Source organism: Mesoplodon bidens (genome assembly GCF_964165515.1).
Source record: "Mesoplodon bidens genome assembly, chromosome: 15".
NCBI lineage: Eukaryota > Metazoa > Chordata > Mammalia > Artiodactyla > Ziphiidae > Mesoplodon > Mesoplodon bidens.
Window position 1 is genome coordinate 87,837,159 of NC_138171.1, and position 15,335 is coordinate 87,852,493.

The 15,335-nt window shown below is 54.9% G+C and overlaps 1 protein-coding gene across 5 annotated transcripts in view; it reads left to right on the plus strand.

Moving 5' to 3' along the window:
* The first annotated feature begins 57 nt into the window (after positions 1-57).
* Positions 58-15,335, plus strand: part of PRKAR1B (protein kinase cAMP-dependent type I regulatory subunit beta) — a 97,859-nt gene continuing 82,581 nt past the window's right edge. For 3 of the 5 annotated variants that reach the window (XM_081255453.1, XM_081255454.1, XM_081255450.1), the window contains exons 1-2: positions 13,268-13,414; positions 14,115-14,311. In XM_081255453.1, the coding sequence (XP_081111579.1) occupies positions 14,135-14,311 (177 nt within the window). In that variant the 5' untranslated portion in view covers positions 13,268-13,414; positions 14,115-14,134. Of the gene's footprint in view, positions 392-13,133; positions 13,160-13,267; positions 13,415-14,114; positions 14,312-15,335 lie in introns of those variants that run through there. The other 2 variants (XM_081255452.1, XM_081255451.1) reach the window with 2 other exon arrangements.

Sequence of the window (15,335 nt, forward strand, 5' to 3'; positions counted from 1 at the left end):
ACACTGACAGGACAAGGCCGGGGGGCGGGGCCTGGGCGGGGAGTCGGAGGGCGGAGGGGACGCGGGCCAGGCCGGGGGTCCTGGGCAGGTCTGGAGCCCGATATGATGGCCGCTGCGGACTTGTGTTCATTGAGGCGTGGTGGTCGTGTCCTTTCGTGTTCTCAGGTGGCTACTGTGACCCTCACCTCTCCTGCATGCCCGGGTCGGACCAGTTCCGTCGGATACGGTGACGTGGAGAGGGCACCTGGTCTCTCCGGCTCGGGTCTTGGTCTAGTGGGTGACACGTTAATCAGCGTGCAGTTACCGTGGTCCTGAGGGATGAAGGCCAAGGAACTTGGCGTAGAGTGGAAGACTTCCTGGAGGCGGTGACAGCCCTAGCGTAATATAAGGGGTTAGTAAGAGTTAACTAGGTGAAGGGGGGGTGAAAGCGTTGCAGAGGGAGGGGACAGCATGGACAAAGGCCTATGGTGGGAGTGGGGTGCTCAGTTGTGCCCCCCAAAGTTCACGTAGTGGAGTCCTGACCCCCCCAGGACCTCGAAACATGACCGACCTTAGCAATAGGGCCACTCAGTCTCATCAAGTTAAGAAGGGGCCATTAGGATGGGCCCTAATCCATATGACTGTGTCCTTATAGAAAGGGGAAGCTGGAGACAGACAAGCACACAGGGAGAACGATATGAACATGCATGGCCATCTGCAAGCTTAGGAGAGCAGCCTGGAACAGACTCACTCCCTCAACGGCTCTCGCGGGAAGCAGCCTCTGACACCACGATCTTAGACTTCTGGATTCCAGAACAGTGGGGAGATAAATTTGTGTTGTTTAAGCTGCCAGGTTTATGGTACTTGTTTGGGCAGCCCCAGGAACAAATACGGGGAGGGGGCCTGACACTGTTCCGGGAAATGAAGAAAAGTGTCCTGTGGCTAGAGCCCAGGGGCCCAGGGGGAGCAGGATCCTCTGGGTGGCTCCACTGGGTCCCAGTGGGGGATGCAAGGGAGGATTTAAGGTGGAAGTTTCACGTAAGGTTTGTGTTTTTAGAAAACTGCTTTGGCTGTTGCAGGACAGGCTAGAAGGGAGCCAGGCAGTTGCCACATGAGGCCGTTGCGAAGGCTGTGCTCTGGCTGAGATGAGTGAGTGAACACTTAAGTGGGGGTGGTGGACTTCCCGCCCCAGAAGGTGCTGCAGACGCACTCTCCCGGCTGCTCCCCACGAAGTACACCTAAGTACCTTGCAGCTAGTTCAGCAGACAATGGGGAAAGGCTCTGAGCTGGAAAGGAGGCAGGCTGACTGGGGACTCCAGCACTGGAGGAACAGCCATGGGATGGGTCCCTGGGGTTTCCCTTTTTTGCTTACAGTTTCCTGGTATAGGCGCTAGAGGGGGCTGCAAGCCAGACCTGCCGACAGGCCACTCTCGGGGTACACGATCACTGCCTCGGCATCTGTTCTGTGTGGCCCGCTGCCTGCGGGGCCTTGAACTGACAGGAGCCCTCCCTCGACTGCGTGACCTAGATGACAGCCCGCAGAGTCACCGGTAAACCGAAGTTCCTGATGTGACCCCCCCCCCAACACCCTTGTGATAACCTCTCTCCCTGTGGGGCCCACAGATTAAACCCCTGTGAAGCTCACCAAAACCCTGCTCCCTCTGGTTTGAACTGACCTATCCAGCCTTAGCCCAGGAACACCAAAGCACAGCCCTGTAGACCTAATACAGGTGTGCGCCCCGGGTCCTGACTCCTGGGCACTGTGCCTGTACCTCCTCCAGGACCTGTGAGTCGTAAGCTTCTCTGTTCCACTATTTCTTGAGGTCTTTGTTGAACCACCAGGCAGCCTGGCCACATGCCTTCTGACACTGCAGGCAGCACCCACAGGGATGGAGTGACAGCCGGGGCAGCACCGGGAGAATGGAGCAGACAGGAAGGGCATTGCAAGGGCTGGGGAAATAAAACTATCATTGAGGGCTTCCCTGGTGGCGCAGTGGTTGAGAGTCCGCCTGCTGATGCAGGGGACGCGGGTTCATGCCCCGGTCCGGGAAGATCCCACATGCCGCGGAGCGCCTGGGCCCATGAGCCATGGCCGCTGAGCCTGCGCGTCCGGAGCCTGTGCTCCGCAACAGGAGAGGCCACAACAGTGAGAGGCCCACATACCGCAAAAAACAACAACAACAACAACAACTATCATTGGAACCACAGGCCATAAAAGTAGGCTGGAATTTACACACACTAAACCTAAATGGGACGACTTTCTGCTGATATAGAAGATTAATTTTTTTTTATGTGGACCATTTTTTAAAGTTTTTATTGAATTTGTTACAATGTTGCTTTTTTTTAAAAATATATTTTGGTGTTTTGGCCTCGAGGCATGTGGGATCCTAGATCCCTGGCCAGGGATAGAACCTGCACCCATTGCATTGGAAGGCGAAGTCTTAACCACTGGACTACCAGGGAAGTCCCTGAAATAGAAGATTTGAATAAAATCAGGATTCTTCTAACACAATAACCAAAATATCCAGTATACAGTAAAAAACCACTGGTCATACTGAGAACCAAGGAAAACCATTATTTGAACATGAAAAGAAGTGAACTGACCTGAACACCAAGATAAATCTTGGAATTATCTGACAAGGGTTTTAAAGCAGTCATAAAAATGCTTTTAAAAATATTTATGGGGCTTCCTTGGTGGCGCAGTGGTTGAAAGTCTGCCTGCCAATGCAGGGGACACGGGTTCGTGCCCTGGTCCGGGAAGATCCCACATGCCACGGAGCGGCTGGGCCCGTGAGCCATGGCCTCTGAGCCTGCACGTCCAGAGCCTGTGCTCTGCAATGGGAGGGGCCACAACAGTGAGAGGCCCGTGTACTGCAAAAAAAAAGAAAAAAAGAAAAGTGCACAGAGCCTCAGATCTGCAGGACAATCGTTTTTATCACCAGAGTCCCAGAACAGGAGGAGGGAGAATGTGGGCTGAAAAAGTGTTTGAAGAAATAATGGCTGAAAACTTCCCAAATTTGGTGAAAGACATAAACCCATAGATACAAGAAGCTAAGGAACCCCTATGTAGGATAAGCCTTCTAAAAATCCATACTAAGAAACATCATAATTAAATCTCTGAGGACTAAAGACAGAAAAAAAATGTAAAAACAGCCAGAGAGAAATGATGTGTTTCCTAGAGAGGAACACCAGTGTGAATGACAGGTTTCTCATCTGAAATCACAGTGGCTGGAAGGAAGTGGCATCTTTTTTATATCTGATTGTTGAAGCAAAAACTATAATACTGGGACTTCCCTGGTGGTGCAGTGGTTAAGAATCTGCCTGCCAATGCAGGGGACAAGGGTTCAATCTCTGGTCTGGGAAGATCCCACGTGCTGCAGAGCAACTAAGCCTGTGCGCTATAACTACTGAGCCTGCACTCTAGAGCCTGCGAGCCACAACTACTGAAGCCCAGGTGCCTAGAGCCTGTGCTCCGCAACAAGAGAAGCCACCACAATGAGAAGCCCACACACCACAACAAAGAGTAGACCCTGCTCTCCGCACCTAGAGAAAAGCCAGCACGCAGCAACAAAGACCCAATGCAGCCAAAAATAAATAAATTTATATTAAAAAAATTATAATACCGATGAGCTCTGTGCACGTGGGGGAAATATTTACAATAATTATATTTGAAAAGTGAGGGCGGTAAAGGGAGGTTTCTAGACTGCACTAGATGTGGTGAAACATGGGTACCAGTAAACTGATAATTACATACATGCACGGGAGTGTGTAGAACAGTCACTAAGAAAAGTAAACAGTGATATACTCAATACATTATAAAGTGAAATTCTAAAGGGTATTCAAGTATCCCACAATATGGCACGAGGAAACAAACACATAAGAAAATGGCAAACTTAACCTCTAATTATCAATAGTTCAAATGTAAAGGGGCCAAACACACCAGTTAGAAGACAGATTTGCAGAGGGAATAAAAAACCACGACTCAACTATATGTCATTTACCATATGCTAAAACTCACTTCAAACGTAATGATGTGGGTAGGTTGAAAGAAAAAGGAAAAAGATATCATGTAAACAATTTCCCTTCAGAGTGAGGGAAATTTCTACAGAAAAAGAGGTCCATTGTATAAGAATAAAAGGATCAGTCTACCAGGTAGATACATAGCAATCGCAAATGTTTATGACCCAAACAACAGACCTTCAAGATACATGAAGCAAACACTGGCAGAGCTGAAAGGAGAGAGACCAATCCCCAGTTACAGGTGAGGACCTCAGCACCCACTCTCCACAACTGCTTTAACTACTAGACATTCCACAAGGACACAGAACACCATCAACCAAAGGGATCAGTGGACATTTACAGACCCTCCACCCAACAGAGCAGGATGCCTGTTATTCACAGGTGCTCAGGGACATGCCAGGATAGACTGTATCCATAAAACAGACCTCAGCAAATGTAAAAGAAGGGAAGTCACAGAGAGCATGTTCTCTGACAAAAAATGGAATCAAACTAAAAATCAGTAACAGAAAGACAATCTTCAAACATGGAAATTAACTTGGTTCTACTCAGAAATAAAGAGGAAGGAACTATTGATACATGCAAGAACTTGGATGCATCTCTAGGGGATTTTGCTGAGTAAAAGAAGACAACAATACCGATAGTGTGATTCCATGTGTATAACATGCATGAGATAACATAATTACAGAGATGGGGGACACATGAGTGGTCTCCAGGGATTAGGGATGGGGCTGGGTGTGACTACACGGGTGGCAGAAGGAGCCTTGTACAGTGATGGTGCTGGAGTGTCCTGACTGTGGTGGTGGCTACATGAGTACTTAGGGGGGATCCGACCTCTTGTCCCGTCCCCAGACATTCTTCCAGACTGAATAGAATAAACAGGGGCAGTAGAACAGGGGGACCAAGGAGAGAAAAGTCTTTATCTGAGCAACATGAAACAGGAGCAAGAAGCTACATAAACGAAGCTGCGTAAAAGGTGGATGATGGAAGCAGAAATGCTAATTTCTGGTTAGTAGACGTCCTAGGAAAAGGGATAATCAAAATGGGGCAGAGAAGTCAAAAGGATAACCGAGACAAATTTGCCAGAGTTAAAAGTGAAAGACCTTCAGATTGAAGGAACTACACAGCACCAGTGAGGCACACGTATTGACATGTTGTGAAATTTAGGAATACCAAAGAAAAACAGGAGTTTGTAGGAGACTGCCAGAGAGGGAACAGGGTGCCTTCAAAGGGACAAGAGTCAAATTGATGTCAGATGTTTTTCTTTAGTTCCACAAATACTTTTGTAATTGCTTCCAGTGGCCCGTTTAGGGTAAAAAAAAAAAAAAAAAAAAAAAAAAGTTGATTTGTTTTTCCCCAACAGGAAAATATACGGACAAATCTGAACACAGTAAAGGAAAGGGAATGATAAAGGTTAGAACAGAAATTAATGAAACAGTAAAATGAACATACATACAACAGAGATTATTAAAACCAAGAGTTTATTCTTTTTAAGGGCTAATAAAATTGATAACCCGCCTGTCAGGACTGACAAAGAAAAAAAAGTTCAAAAGCACGAATACCGGGCTTCCCTGGTGGCGCAGTGGTTGAGAGTCTGCCTGCTGATGCTAGGGGACGTGAGTTCGTGTCCCGGTCTGGGAGGGTCCCACATGCCGCGGAGCGGCTGGGCCCGTGAGCTATGGCCGCTGAGCCTGTGCGTCCGGAGCACAGGGAGAGGCCACAGCAGTGAAAGGCCCGCGTACCACAAAAAAAAAAAAAAGAAAAAAAAAAAATTCAAAAGCACGAATACCAACATGAGGATAAAAGAGTTTATCATGAAAGGTTCTAAACATTAAAAAGATACTAAAGTAATAATACTTTATGCCAAAAAAATATATGAAATAGAGGAAATCCTAGGAAAACATAATTTACCAAAACCTCCACTAGAAGAAATAGAAACTCAGAATAGCCTACTACCTATTAAAGAAGTTGAATTTATCATTTCAAAGCTTCCCACAATAAAGGCTATAATCACAGATGGCTTTACCAGCAAACACTTCAGAACACTTAATAAGGAAATAACTCCAACCGCCAAATTGTGTTCTAAAGTGCCTGTACCATTTTGCATTCCCAGACAGTAATGAATGAGAGTTGACTGTTGCTTCACATCCTTGCCAGCAATTGGTATTGTCAGGTTTTTTTGAATGTTAGCTATTCTAGTGGGTCTGTAGTGGCATCTCGTTGTTTTATTTGCAATTCCTTATGGCGTATGATGTTGTGAATCTTTTCATATCCTTATTTTCCATTTTCTATCTTATTTAGTGAGATGTATGTTCAGATCTTTTGTCCATTTTTAATTGTATTTATTGTTGAGTTTTAAGATTTATATATTTTGATACGTCTTACCAGATATATGTTTTACAATTTTCTCTCACTTGGTGGCTTTTCATTTTCTTAACAGTAATTGGCAGAGCAGAAGTTTTAAATTTTAATAAAATTCAACTTAGTTTTTTTTTTTTTAAAAAAAGGAAATAACTCCAATCTGAAAATAGGAAGAAAGAACATCTCCCAACTCATTTTGTGGAGCCGGTGTCACAACCTTGATCCCAAAAAGTGAGAGGGAAATTACGGAAAGGAATATTAGAGATCAGCTTTTTTCAACACAGATGCAAAAATCCTAAACAAAATCTTAATAAATTAAGTCTGGAAATAGGCACTTTAGAACGGATAATACATTGAGACCAGATTGAGTTTATTCCAGGAATGCAAGTTAATTTTTTAACATTAAAAATTAATGTGATTTACCACATTTAAAAAAAATAAATTTATTTATTTATCTTTGGCTGAATTGGGTGTTTGTTGTGTGGCGAGCGGGGGCTACTCTTCATTGTGGTGCACGGGCTTCTCACTGCGATGGCTTCTCTTGTTGCAGAGCACGGGCTCTAGGTGCACAGGCTTCAGTAGTTGTGGCTCGTGGGCTTCAGTAGTGGCTCGTGGGCTCTAGAGCACAGGCTCAGTAGTTGTGGCACACAGGCTTAGTTGCTCTCTGGCGTGTGGGATCTTCTAAGACCAGGGATTGAACCCGTGTCCCCTGCATTGGCAGGCGGATTCTTAACCACTGCGCCACCAGGGAAGTCCAACCACATTTTTAAAAAAGGAGAAAAATTGTGTGATCATCTCAGTAGTTGCAGATAAAGCATTTGATGAAATTTGACGCCCATTTGTCATTTAAAATCTTAGCAAGTTACGACTAGAAGGGAGGTTCTCTAAGGCATGTCTGCCAAAATCCCACAGCCAGAAAACATGTTCAGTGTAGTTGTTTCCACAGTAGCCCATTTTCCCCCAGCTCTGCACACATGGCCAGTCCTCTCCCAGTAAAGTGGAGCCCCAGCTGGCCTGTAACTCGCTGTGGCCGTCAGAGTGTGGCGGAGGAGGGCCCAGCTGCTTGTGCCTGTTGTGAAGGTCTGGCCACCACCTCACCTGTTAGGATGGTTCTTATAAAAAACAAGCAGAAACTGACAGACATTTGGGAGGATGTGGAGGAATTAGGACCCTTGAGCCCCGCTGGCGGGAATGTAAAATAGTGCAGCCACCGTGGAAACAGTGTGGTGGTTCCTGAAAAAATTAAACAGGATTAGCAAGTGATCTGGCAATTCCCCATCGGGATGTATGGGTGAAAGAAGGGGAAGCAAGGACTCAGGTTTGACACCCTCGTTCGCAGCAGCATATTCACAGCAGCTGAAAGGCGGAAGCACCCCACCCGCCCGCAATGGGCGGGTGAATACACAGTACACGAGGCATACATCTGACTCTCAGCCTTAAACAGGAATGCGGAGCTGACACCTGCTACCGTGTGGGTGAACCTCGACCACGTCAAGCACAGTGAGAGAAGCCAGCCACGAAAGGCCACGCGTTGTGTGATCCCGTGTCCGTGAGGCACCTGGCTCCGTGGCCTGGGTCGGGAATTCTAGTTGCTAGAGGCTGTTCCGAGGTCAGGTTTGGGGCAGGTGGATGGTGGAGTAAGAGGGAAAAAGCAAAGCTCCTCTGTCCTTTCCCGGCCCGCCTCCCGCCTCAGCCTCACCAGAGGAAGGGAAAGGCTTTAACTTTAAAGTCAGGCTGGAGTTACGATCATTTCATAGCTCTGGACACTTACAATGACTGAGTTGACCCGGGGTTTATATCTTAACGTGACAGTAGAACGTTGAAATTCTCTACGTTTGAGCCAAAACGTATAGGCAGGAGAAGAGAAGGAAACGCCTTCTCCGAATAGATTTTAAAGACCCAGCCAAGGTAGGAAAAAGCAACTTCAGGTCTGTTCCAGGACCCCCTCGTTCAGTGTCCTGGTTACAAACGTTGTGAAGTGTGTCGTTTCACCAGCATAATAAACTGATGTAAGCAGATGCGCTTGGTTGGTCCATTCATTCGCTATCTCCTCCGGCCGGTTCTCATGGGGTGCTCGGGGTCCCCGGCATCCGCAGCAGCTCCTCCTCCTCACGGAGCCCGTGCTCGGTGCTCGGTGCTCGGGGGTGGGGGGACAGTCAGTCGAAGGACGTCCTGAGCAGGTGCCGGGAGGAACAGAGGGCAGGATGCCTGAGGACAACAGGGATGGGGGAAGACACTCGTCAGGCACAGGCAAAAGCACGGTGGGGCCCTAGGGACGGGCGGCCCTTGCTGCCTGAGGTTGTCACCAGCTTTGTTTTCTGCAGAGGTTGGGGGAGTCACCATAAACTCAGGACCTTACGCCCCCTGATTACCTCAGCGTCTGTGGGTCAGGAGCCCAGGCAGGGCTCAGCTGTGTCCCCTGAAGGTGGCCCCGGGCCCACCCAGAGGGCTGGGTCCTCTGCTGGGAGTGCCTTGGACGCGCCTGGGGGCCACCCGCCACACCCCCGAACCATCCCCGGGAGCAGCGTGTGGATTAGATGCCTCGGACGCGCCTGGGGGCCACCCGCCGCACCCCCGAACCATCCCCGGGAGCAGCGTGTGGATTAGATGCCTCGGACGCGCCTGGGGGCCACCCGCCGCACCCCCGAACCATCCCCGGGAGCAGCGTGTGGATTAGATGCCTCGGACGCGCCTCGGGGCCACCCGCCGCACCCCCGAACCATCCCCGGGAGCAGCGTGTGGATTAGATGCCTCGGACGTGCCTGGGGGCCACCCGCCGCACCCCCGAACCATCCCCGGGAGCAGCGTGTGGATTAGATGCCTCGGACGCGCCTGGGGGCCACCCGCCGCACCCCCGAACCATCCCCGGGAGCAGCGTGTGGATTAGATGCCTCGGACGCGCCTCGGGGCCACCCGCCGCACCCCCGAACCATCCCCGGGAGCAGCGTGTGGATTAGATGCCTCGGACGCGCCTCGGGGCCACCCGCCGCACCCCCGAACCATCCCCGGGAGCAGCGTGTGGATTAGAGGCACCGACTGCTTCCTGCCGCCTCTCCGGGGCCTGCGGCCCTGCCCCAGGCCGTGTCCCTCCCCTTCACCCCGCTCTGAGCCCCCTGCTCTCCTGGCTCCGCCATGCGGGACGTGGCTGGAAGAGCTGTAGTTGGCGGCGTTCGTGGCCACAGCCTTGGCTCCGCCATGCGGGACGTGGCTGGAAGAGCTGTGGTTGGCGGTGCTCGTGGTCACGGCCTTGTCTCCGCCATGCGGGACGTGGCTGGAAAAGCTGTGGTTGGCGGCGTTTGTGGTCACGGGCCTTGGCTCCCCCAGCAGGACGTGGCTGGAAGAGCTGTAGTTGGCGGCGTTCGTGGCCACGGCCTTGGCTCCGCCATGCGGGATGTGGCTGGAAGAGCTGTAGTTGGCGGCGTTCGTGGTCACGGGCCTTGGCTCCCCCAGCGGGACGTGGCTGGAAGAGCTGTAGTTGGCGGCGCTCGTGGCCACGGCCTTGGCTCCGCCATGCGGGACGTGGCTGGAGGAGCTGTAGTTGGCGGCGTTCGTGGTCACGGGCCTTGGCTCCCCCAGCGGGACGTGGCTGGAAGAGCTGTAGTTGGCGGCGCTCGTGGCCACGGCCTTGGCTCCGCCATGCGGGACGTGGCTGGAGGAGCTGTAGTTGGCGGCGTTCGTGGTCACGGGCCTTGGCTCCCCCAGTGGGACGTGGCTGGAAGAGCTGTAGTTGGCGGCGTTCATGGCCACGGCCTTGGCTCCGCCATGCGGGATGTGGCTGGAAGAGCTGTAGTTGGCGGCGCTCGTGGCCACGGCTTTGGCTCCGCCATGCGGGACGTGGCTGGAGGAGCTGTAGCTGGCGGCGTTCGTGGCCACGGGCCTTGGCTCCGCCACGCGGGACGTGGCTGGAAGAGCTGTGGTTGGTGGCGTTCGTGGCCACGGGCCTGACCGTGTGCCTCCTGCTCTGCTCCCACCCCTGGTCCCTTCAGTTCCTGTCAGCTGGGGTGAGAGCCACACCCGCCTCGACGGGGTCGGGGAGGTTCGATGGCTCTTCCAGGTAAAGCCCCTGGCCCGGCCCCACGGCCCCACACTGGTCAGGTGGCAGGGCCCACGTCGGCGCCGGGCGGGCGGGTGAGAACCCTCCTTTCCTCACCCCCAGCGGATATCTGTCTCCTTGCCCTGCAGAGTCTAAACGACAGGACACGGCATCCGTGCTCCCTGGGGCTCTCGGCACAGTGGCGGGGGGATGGGGGGGACGGAAGTTCAGCAAATGGCCTCTGGCACACTTAGAATAGAGCTGCAGCTGTAGGGAGCCCTGGGCGGCACCCCAGGGCCCAACCTGGCCCTCAGGTGTGGGAGCCACAGGGAGGGTTCCCCGCAGAAGCAACGTCCCCGTTGAGTCTTGCTGGGTGAACCGGACTTGGCAGAGCCAGGAGTTTGGGGCGGGGGAGAGGGGTGGTTGGAAAATAATGTGGCTTTGAAGTTGGACCTTTGCAAGACTTGGTGATTCGGGTCCCAGGGACGAGGTGAGGACCTCGGGGCTGGGGCATGTGAAGCCCTTCTGCTGGCTGTGCTGGGGTGGGTCCTTCGCTGTGGGTGGAGGGGACACATGGACCAGCACGACCTGCTGGGACTTCTGAATGATATGATCACCACTGAATGTTTTCAGGACACCCAGTAAACCGGGACTTGTCACCAACCAGCGGTGGTAACATCGACCCAGCTGTGTATGGCATCACTGGTCCACACAGTTTCCTGTCCCTGCTCCGTGAGGGGGATGCCTGCCGTCCTCATGTAAGGCCACTGGCCGCCGATGGTCTAGTCAGCTTCCCTGACGGACCCTGTGCTTGCTGCCCCCCATCACGGAGGGAGAGGGCTGGGGGGCTCGTGTCGTTCAGGGTGGAGCCACTTGGATCAGCTGCAAACAACCGCTGTGCCATCAATGCAGACATTTACTTGTTAACACAGCCTGGCCCAGACACAGGGCGAGGCCAGGCTTGCTCGAGGGTCCCTGGCTCCCCTCCTTGAAGCAGTGAGTGAGCTGGATGTGTTGGAAGCATTTCCCTTCCACTCAGGCGACGCAGGGGGCAGGGGCACCGGAGAGATGGGGGGGGGCTTGTCTGCAGGCTGGGCCACGGGTGGGGGACCTGGCCCCGCACTACTCCTTGAGGAAGGTGGGGAGGGAGTTCTTAGGGAGAGCCTGCTTGTAGCCCCCGAATGGCAGGGCCTCTGAAGTAGCTACCCAAGTGGCCTGGAAGGGTCTGCAGGGGACAGGCTGGTGGGAGCTGCCACCGCGGTGGTGTGAGGATGGGGCTCGTCCAGCCACAGCTGAGAGAGGCGGAGGAACCAAGTTTCTGGTGGGCTTGGTGCACCCAGCCGACCGCCAGGCCCTGAACCTGGAGAGGTCCTTGTCTTGCAAGACGTGGTCCAGGGGGCTCCCTGCCAGGACGAGGCTATGTGTGTGGAGGGGGGGCTCGGGGTTAGAAGGCCATCCTCGGAGAGGGTCTCCCGCTCCCACAGAACCGTGCAGGGGGAAGGTCCCTGCAGAGATCCCTGGAGCACCCCAGGAGAGTCCGAGAACAAAAGCCAGCCCTGGAGCATATGCCCCCGCCCAAGTCCGTCAAGTGAAACCTGGCCCTGATTTTTTGTCATCCTCTTCACCAGGCCACCCTGAGGAGCCAGGAGTAACTGGGGAGGGGGAGGAGGGGCGGCAAGCGGGGAGAGGAGGTCTGAGCAATCGGGCAGGCAGAGTGGAGAAACAGCCAACGGCTTAAATTAGTTGTGGAATAACGTTTTGATGCAGTTGAGACTGGACTTCAGTTCCCAAAAATGACTCTTGCAATAAGCGTGATGGGACAGGCGTGACTGTACCTGAGGTGGGGATGGGCCAGGAGGCACGCCGAGGGCAGGGATGAAGCGGCAGGAAGGAGCTCCTAGTCTGACCACCTGAGCACATCCTCTTCCTTTCTCTTCAAGCCGTCAGGAAGAAGCTGGGTCAGCCTCAGCCCTGCTGGGGTGCGTGCGGGGCAGCCGGCCACCCTGCAATGTGTTTTTGTGGACGGGGCAGTATGGGTGGGAGAGCAGAGGTCTTTCCCTTTAAAGGCCTGAGATCCCTACCCCATCTCCTGGTATTCAGACCGCTCCAGGTAAAGCGTTGGGGCCCCCCAACTGCCCGAGATGACGTTTCCACCACCACCCTGGCAGAATGGGAGCAAAACATGACTTTAGGCAACAGGAAAATAAGGGTGATTCCCTTTCCTGCAGGCCTGGGCTGGTGGATTAGGGGCTGTGCTGGCCTCTGACCTCCTGGAAGCCCATGGGTGGTGGGAAGAATTTAGGATGACCCTGTGATTTCCCCCTGGGGCATCTGGGTGAAGCTGGTGCCCTTAACCAAGAAAAGGAGTAGCCTAGACCTGCCTGGCCACCAATGCAGGTCCTGTGACATGTAGATGTGACACCCCAGGTGTGAAGGTGGGGGAAGCCATCACCCCCAAGGCAGCAGGTGGCTGCCACCAGCCAGGGTGGACAATCTGGGCAATCGTGGGGTCTCCAGTGGAGGGGGTGGAGGTGTGAGGAGGGAGCCTGGGGGGCGGTAGTAGTGGTCCTGGCCCAGCTGCACAGTTTCACATGGATCTGTGGGTCTGTCTGTGCAGCGTGAGGCCTGTCAGCCTGAATGCCGTGGGGGCGGGGGAGGGGCGGGGGGGTGGAGGAAGGGAAGAGGAGGAGAAAGAGAGGGAGGAGGGGGAAAGAGGGAGGGGGACGGGGTAGGCTGCCGGTGAGAGGAAATCTAGCGGGGAGGGGAGAGGTGGGTCCTGGGGATGTGGGAGATAGACGGGGTGGGGGGCGGGAGTGAGATGGGGCGGGGAGGGGGCAAGCGGGGAGTCGGGGGAGGCCGGGAGCGCGGTCGGCGGGAAGGGGGCGGCGGGGCTGGGGGTGGACCGGCGCGGCGCGGGGGCGCGCGGAGGGCGGTGCAGCTGCAGTGCGGGACCCGCTCGCCCGCCGTCCCCGCGCCCGCGCGTCCCCGCGCAGCCGCCTCCGGCCTCCGGTGCCGCGCATCCAGGTACGCGGGGCTGGGGAGGGGTCTGTTCCGGAAACCCCCGCCGGCCGGGAGGCCCCAGGAAGTTTCGGGGAGCCACCGCCCCCTTGGCCGGTCCGGGGCCGAAAGCCGTGATCGGGGGGCTGGGGGGGCCGGGGTCGCCGGCCTGCGTGCGCGGCGCTGGCGGGCTGGCCGGGTTCCGGGCCGTCACTGTGACCAGGCCGAGCGCGGGCCGAACGCGCGGCCCTGCCATTGTTCGCCGGGTTCATCTTCCCAGGAGGCCCGTCCGCGGGGCTTCGTTTGTTTTCGTTTCCCTTTCTTTTCCTGTAAGAGCTCCCGCCGTCCCCCCGCCATCTCCTCGGGAGCTCGCGGAGGGCGCTCCAGGCACACACTGTCCTCCAAAGGGGGAGGGATGGACGCAAGTGAGACCCCATAACCGCCTGGGCTGCACACGCAGGGCCCCGCTTCTCCGTCGTCAGGTTTCTCAGCCGCGCCCGCCCGGAACCTGCCGGACCCCCCCCCCCATCCCCGCGAGCATCTGTTTAGAGTTGAGCTTTGCCCCCCAGGGTGAGGGGGCTTTGACAGCAGCAGAATAAAACGCCTGGCGTGTCACCAGGTCACGTTGGTCACCAGATAAACCTTACGGTGCGTGTAAGACGCGTGTTCACAGGCCGCGGGAGTCCTGCCCCTCCGAGGCCGGCAGGACTCGCGTTTTCCTCCGCAGGAAGCGGGCAGCGGGTCGCCATGGCCTCGCCATCGGCTCAGCAGTTTGAGGAGGACGACGGCCTGAGGAGCTGCGAGCTCTACGTGCAGAAGCACAGCGTCCAGCAGGTGCTCAAGGACTGCATCGTGCAGCTCTGCATCTCCAAGCCCGAGCGCCCCATGAGGTTCCTCCGGGAGCACTTCGAGAAGCTGGAGAAGGTCAGTGGCTCCGGCACCTGGTCCTCCCCCCGCCCACCCCCCAGCCGGTGCAGGTGTATGTGTGTGTGGCTCCGAAGCCCCGTCGGGCCTCCCCTCCGCTACCTGCGTGCTCAGGAGGGGGCGGGGCGCCCGCGGGACGGCCTCCTGCGGCTCTTTGCGGGGAGGTGGGCAGGGAGGCCACGGTGGCTTCATTCCCGCAACAGAAATCCTCTCTTCTTCCAGTGGCTCAGGGTCTCAGGAGGCCTCCTGGAAGGCGGTGCGGACGTTTGGGAACTGCTGGCTGTGACTGTAGCTTGTGGGGTCGCTGGCGGTCCCCAGTCGGGGGACTGGTTAGAGATGCCATTGGCACTGGGGTAAAAGGAAACAGTCCTGATAGAGAATGTGGTGGGGCCGTTGGAGGTCAGATTCCCTTGATCTGCGTCTCTGAGCCTCAGCAGACGCTGGCCTGCCCCTCAGACATGTGGGGGGAGCACGTGCCACACCCGCCCCCTCTCTCCTGAGGAGGGAGACGCCCAGCTCACTCCTGTGTGGATGACAGCTCTCACCCCCTTCCTGGTTCATCCTTGGGGCTCGGGGCTAGGAAGCAGCAGGCTGGGGCAGGAGCGGCTTGTGGTCCCGTCCAGCTTTCCCTCCCCTGCCTCACGCTTCCTGCCTTCCTCCTTGGCCTGGCCACCCAGATTTCTCTCTGGGGTGACCTCAGGTTCCTCCTCATGGTCTTTGTATCACGACCTACCTGTCCCTGGGGACTGAACGGGACCCCAGCTGGGGCCCAGGTCTGTTTTAAGCACCTCTGCGTCCCCGAGCTCAGCGGTGTTTTACTTCTGATGGGCACTCCTGTGGACAGAGATAGCCTTAACGCAAAGAAATGGATTTATTTCTTCCCTTTAAAACAGTCTGTTAAAACACATTTTAAAGTAATACATGCCTTTTAAAGAAAAATTGGAAAGTTCAAAAGTGGAAAGAAGAAGTAGAAATCACCTGGAGTCCTTTCCAGCTGTTCCCCCCCAACCGTGCATTGTGGTTT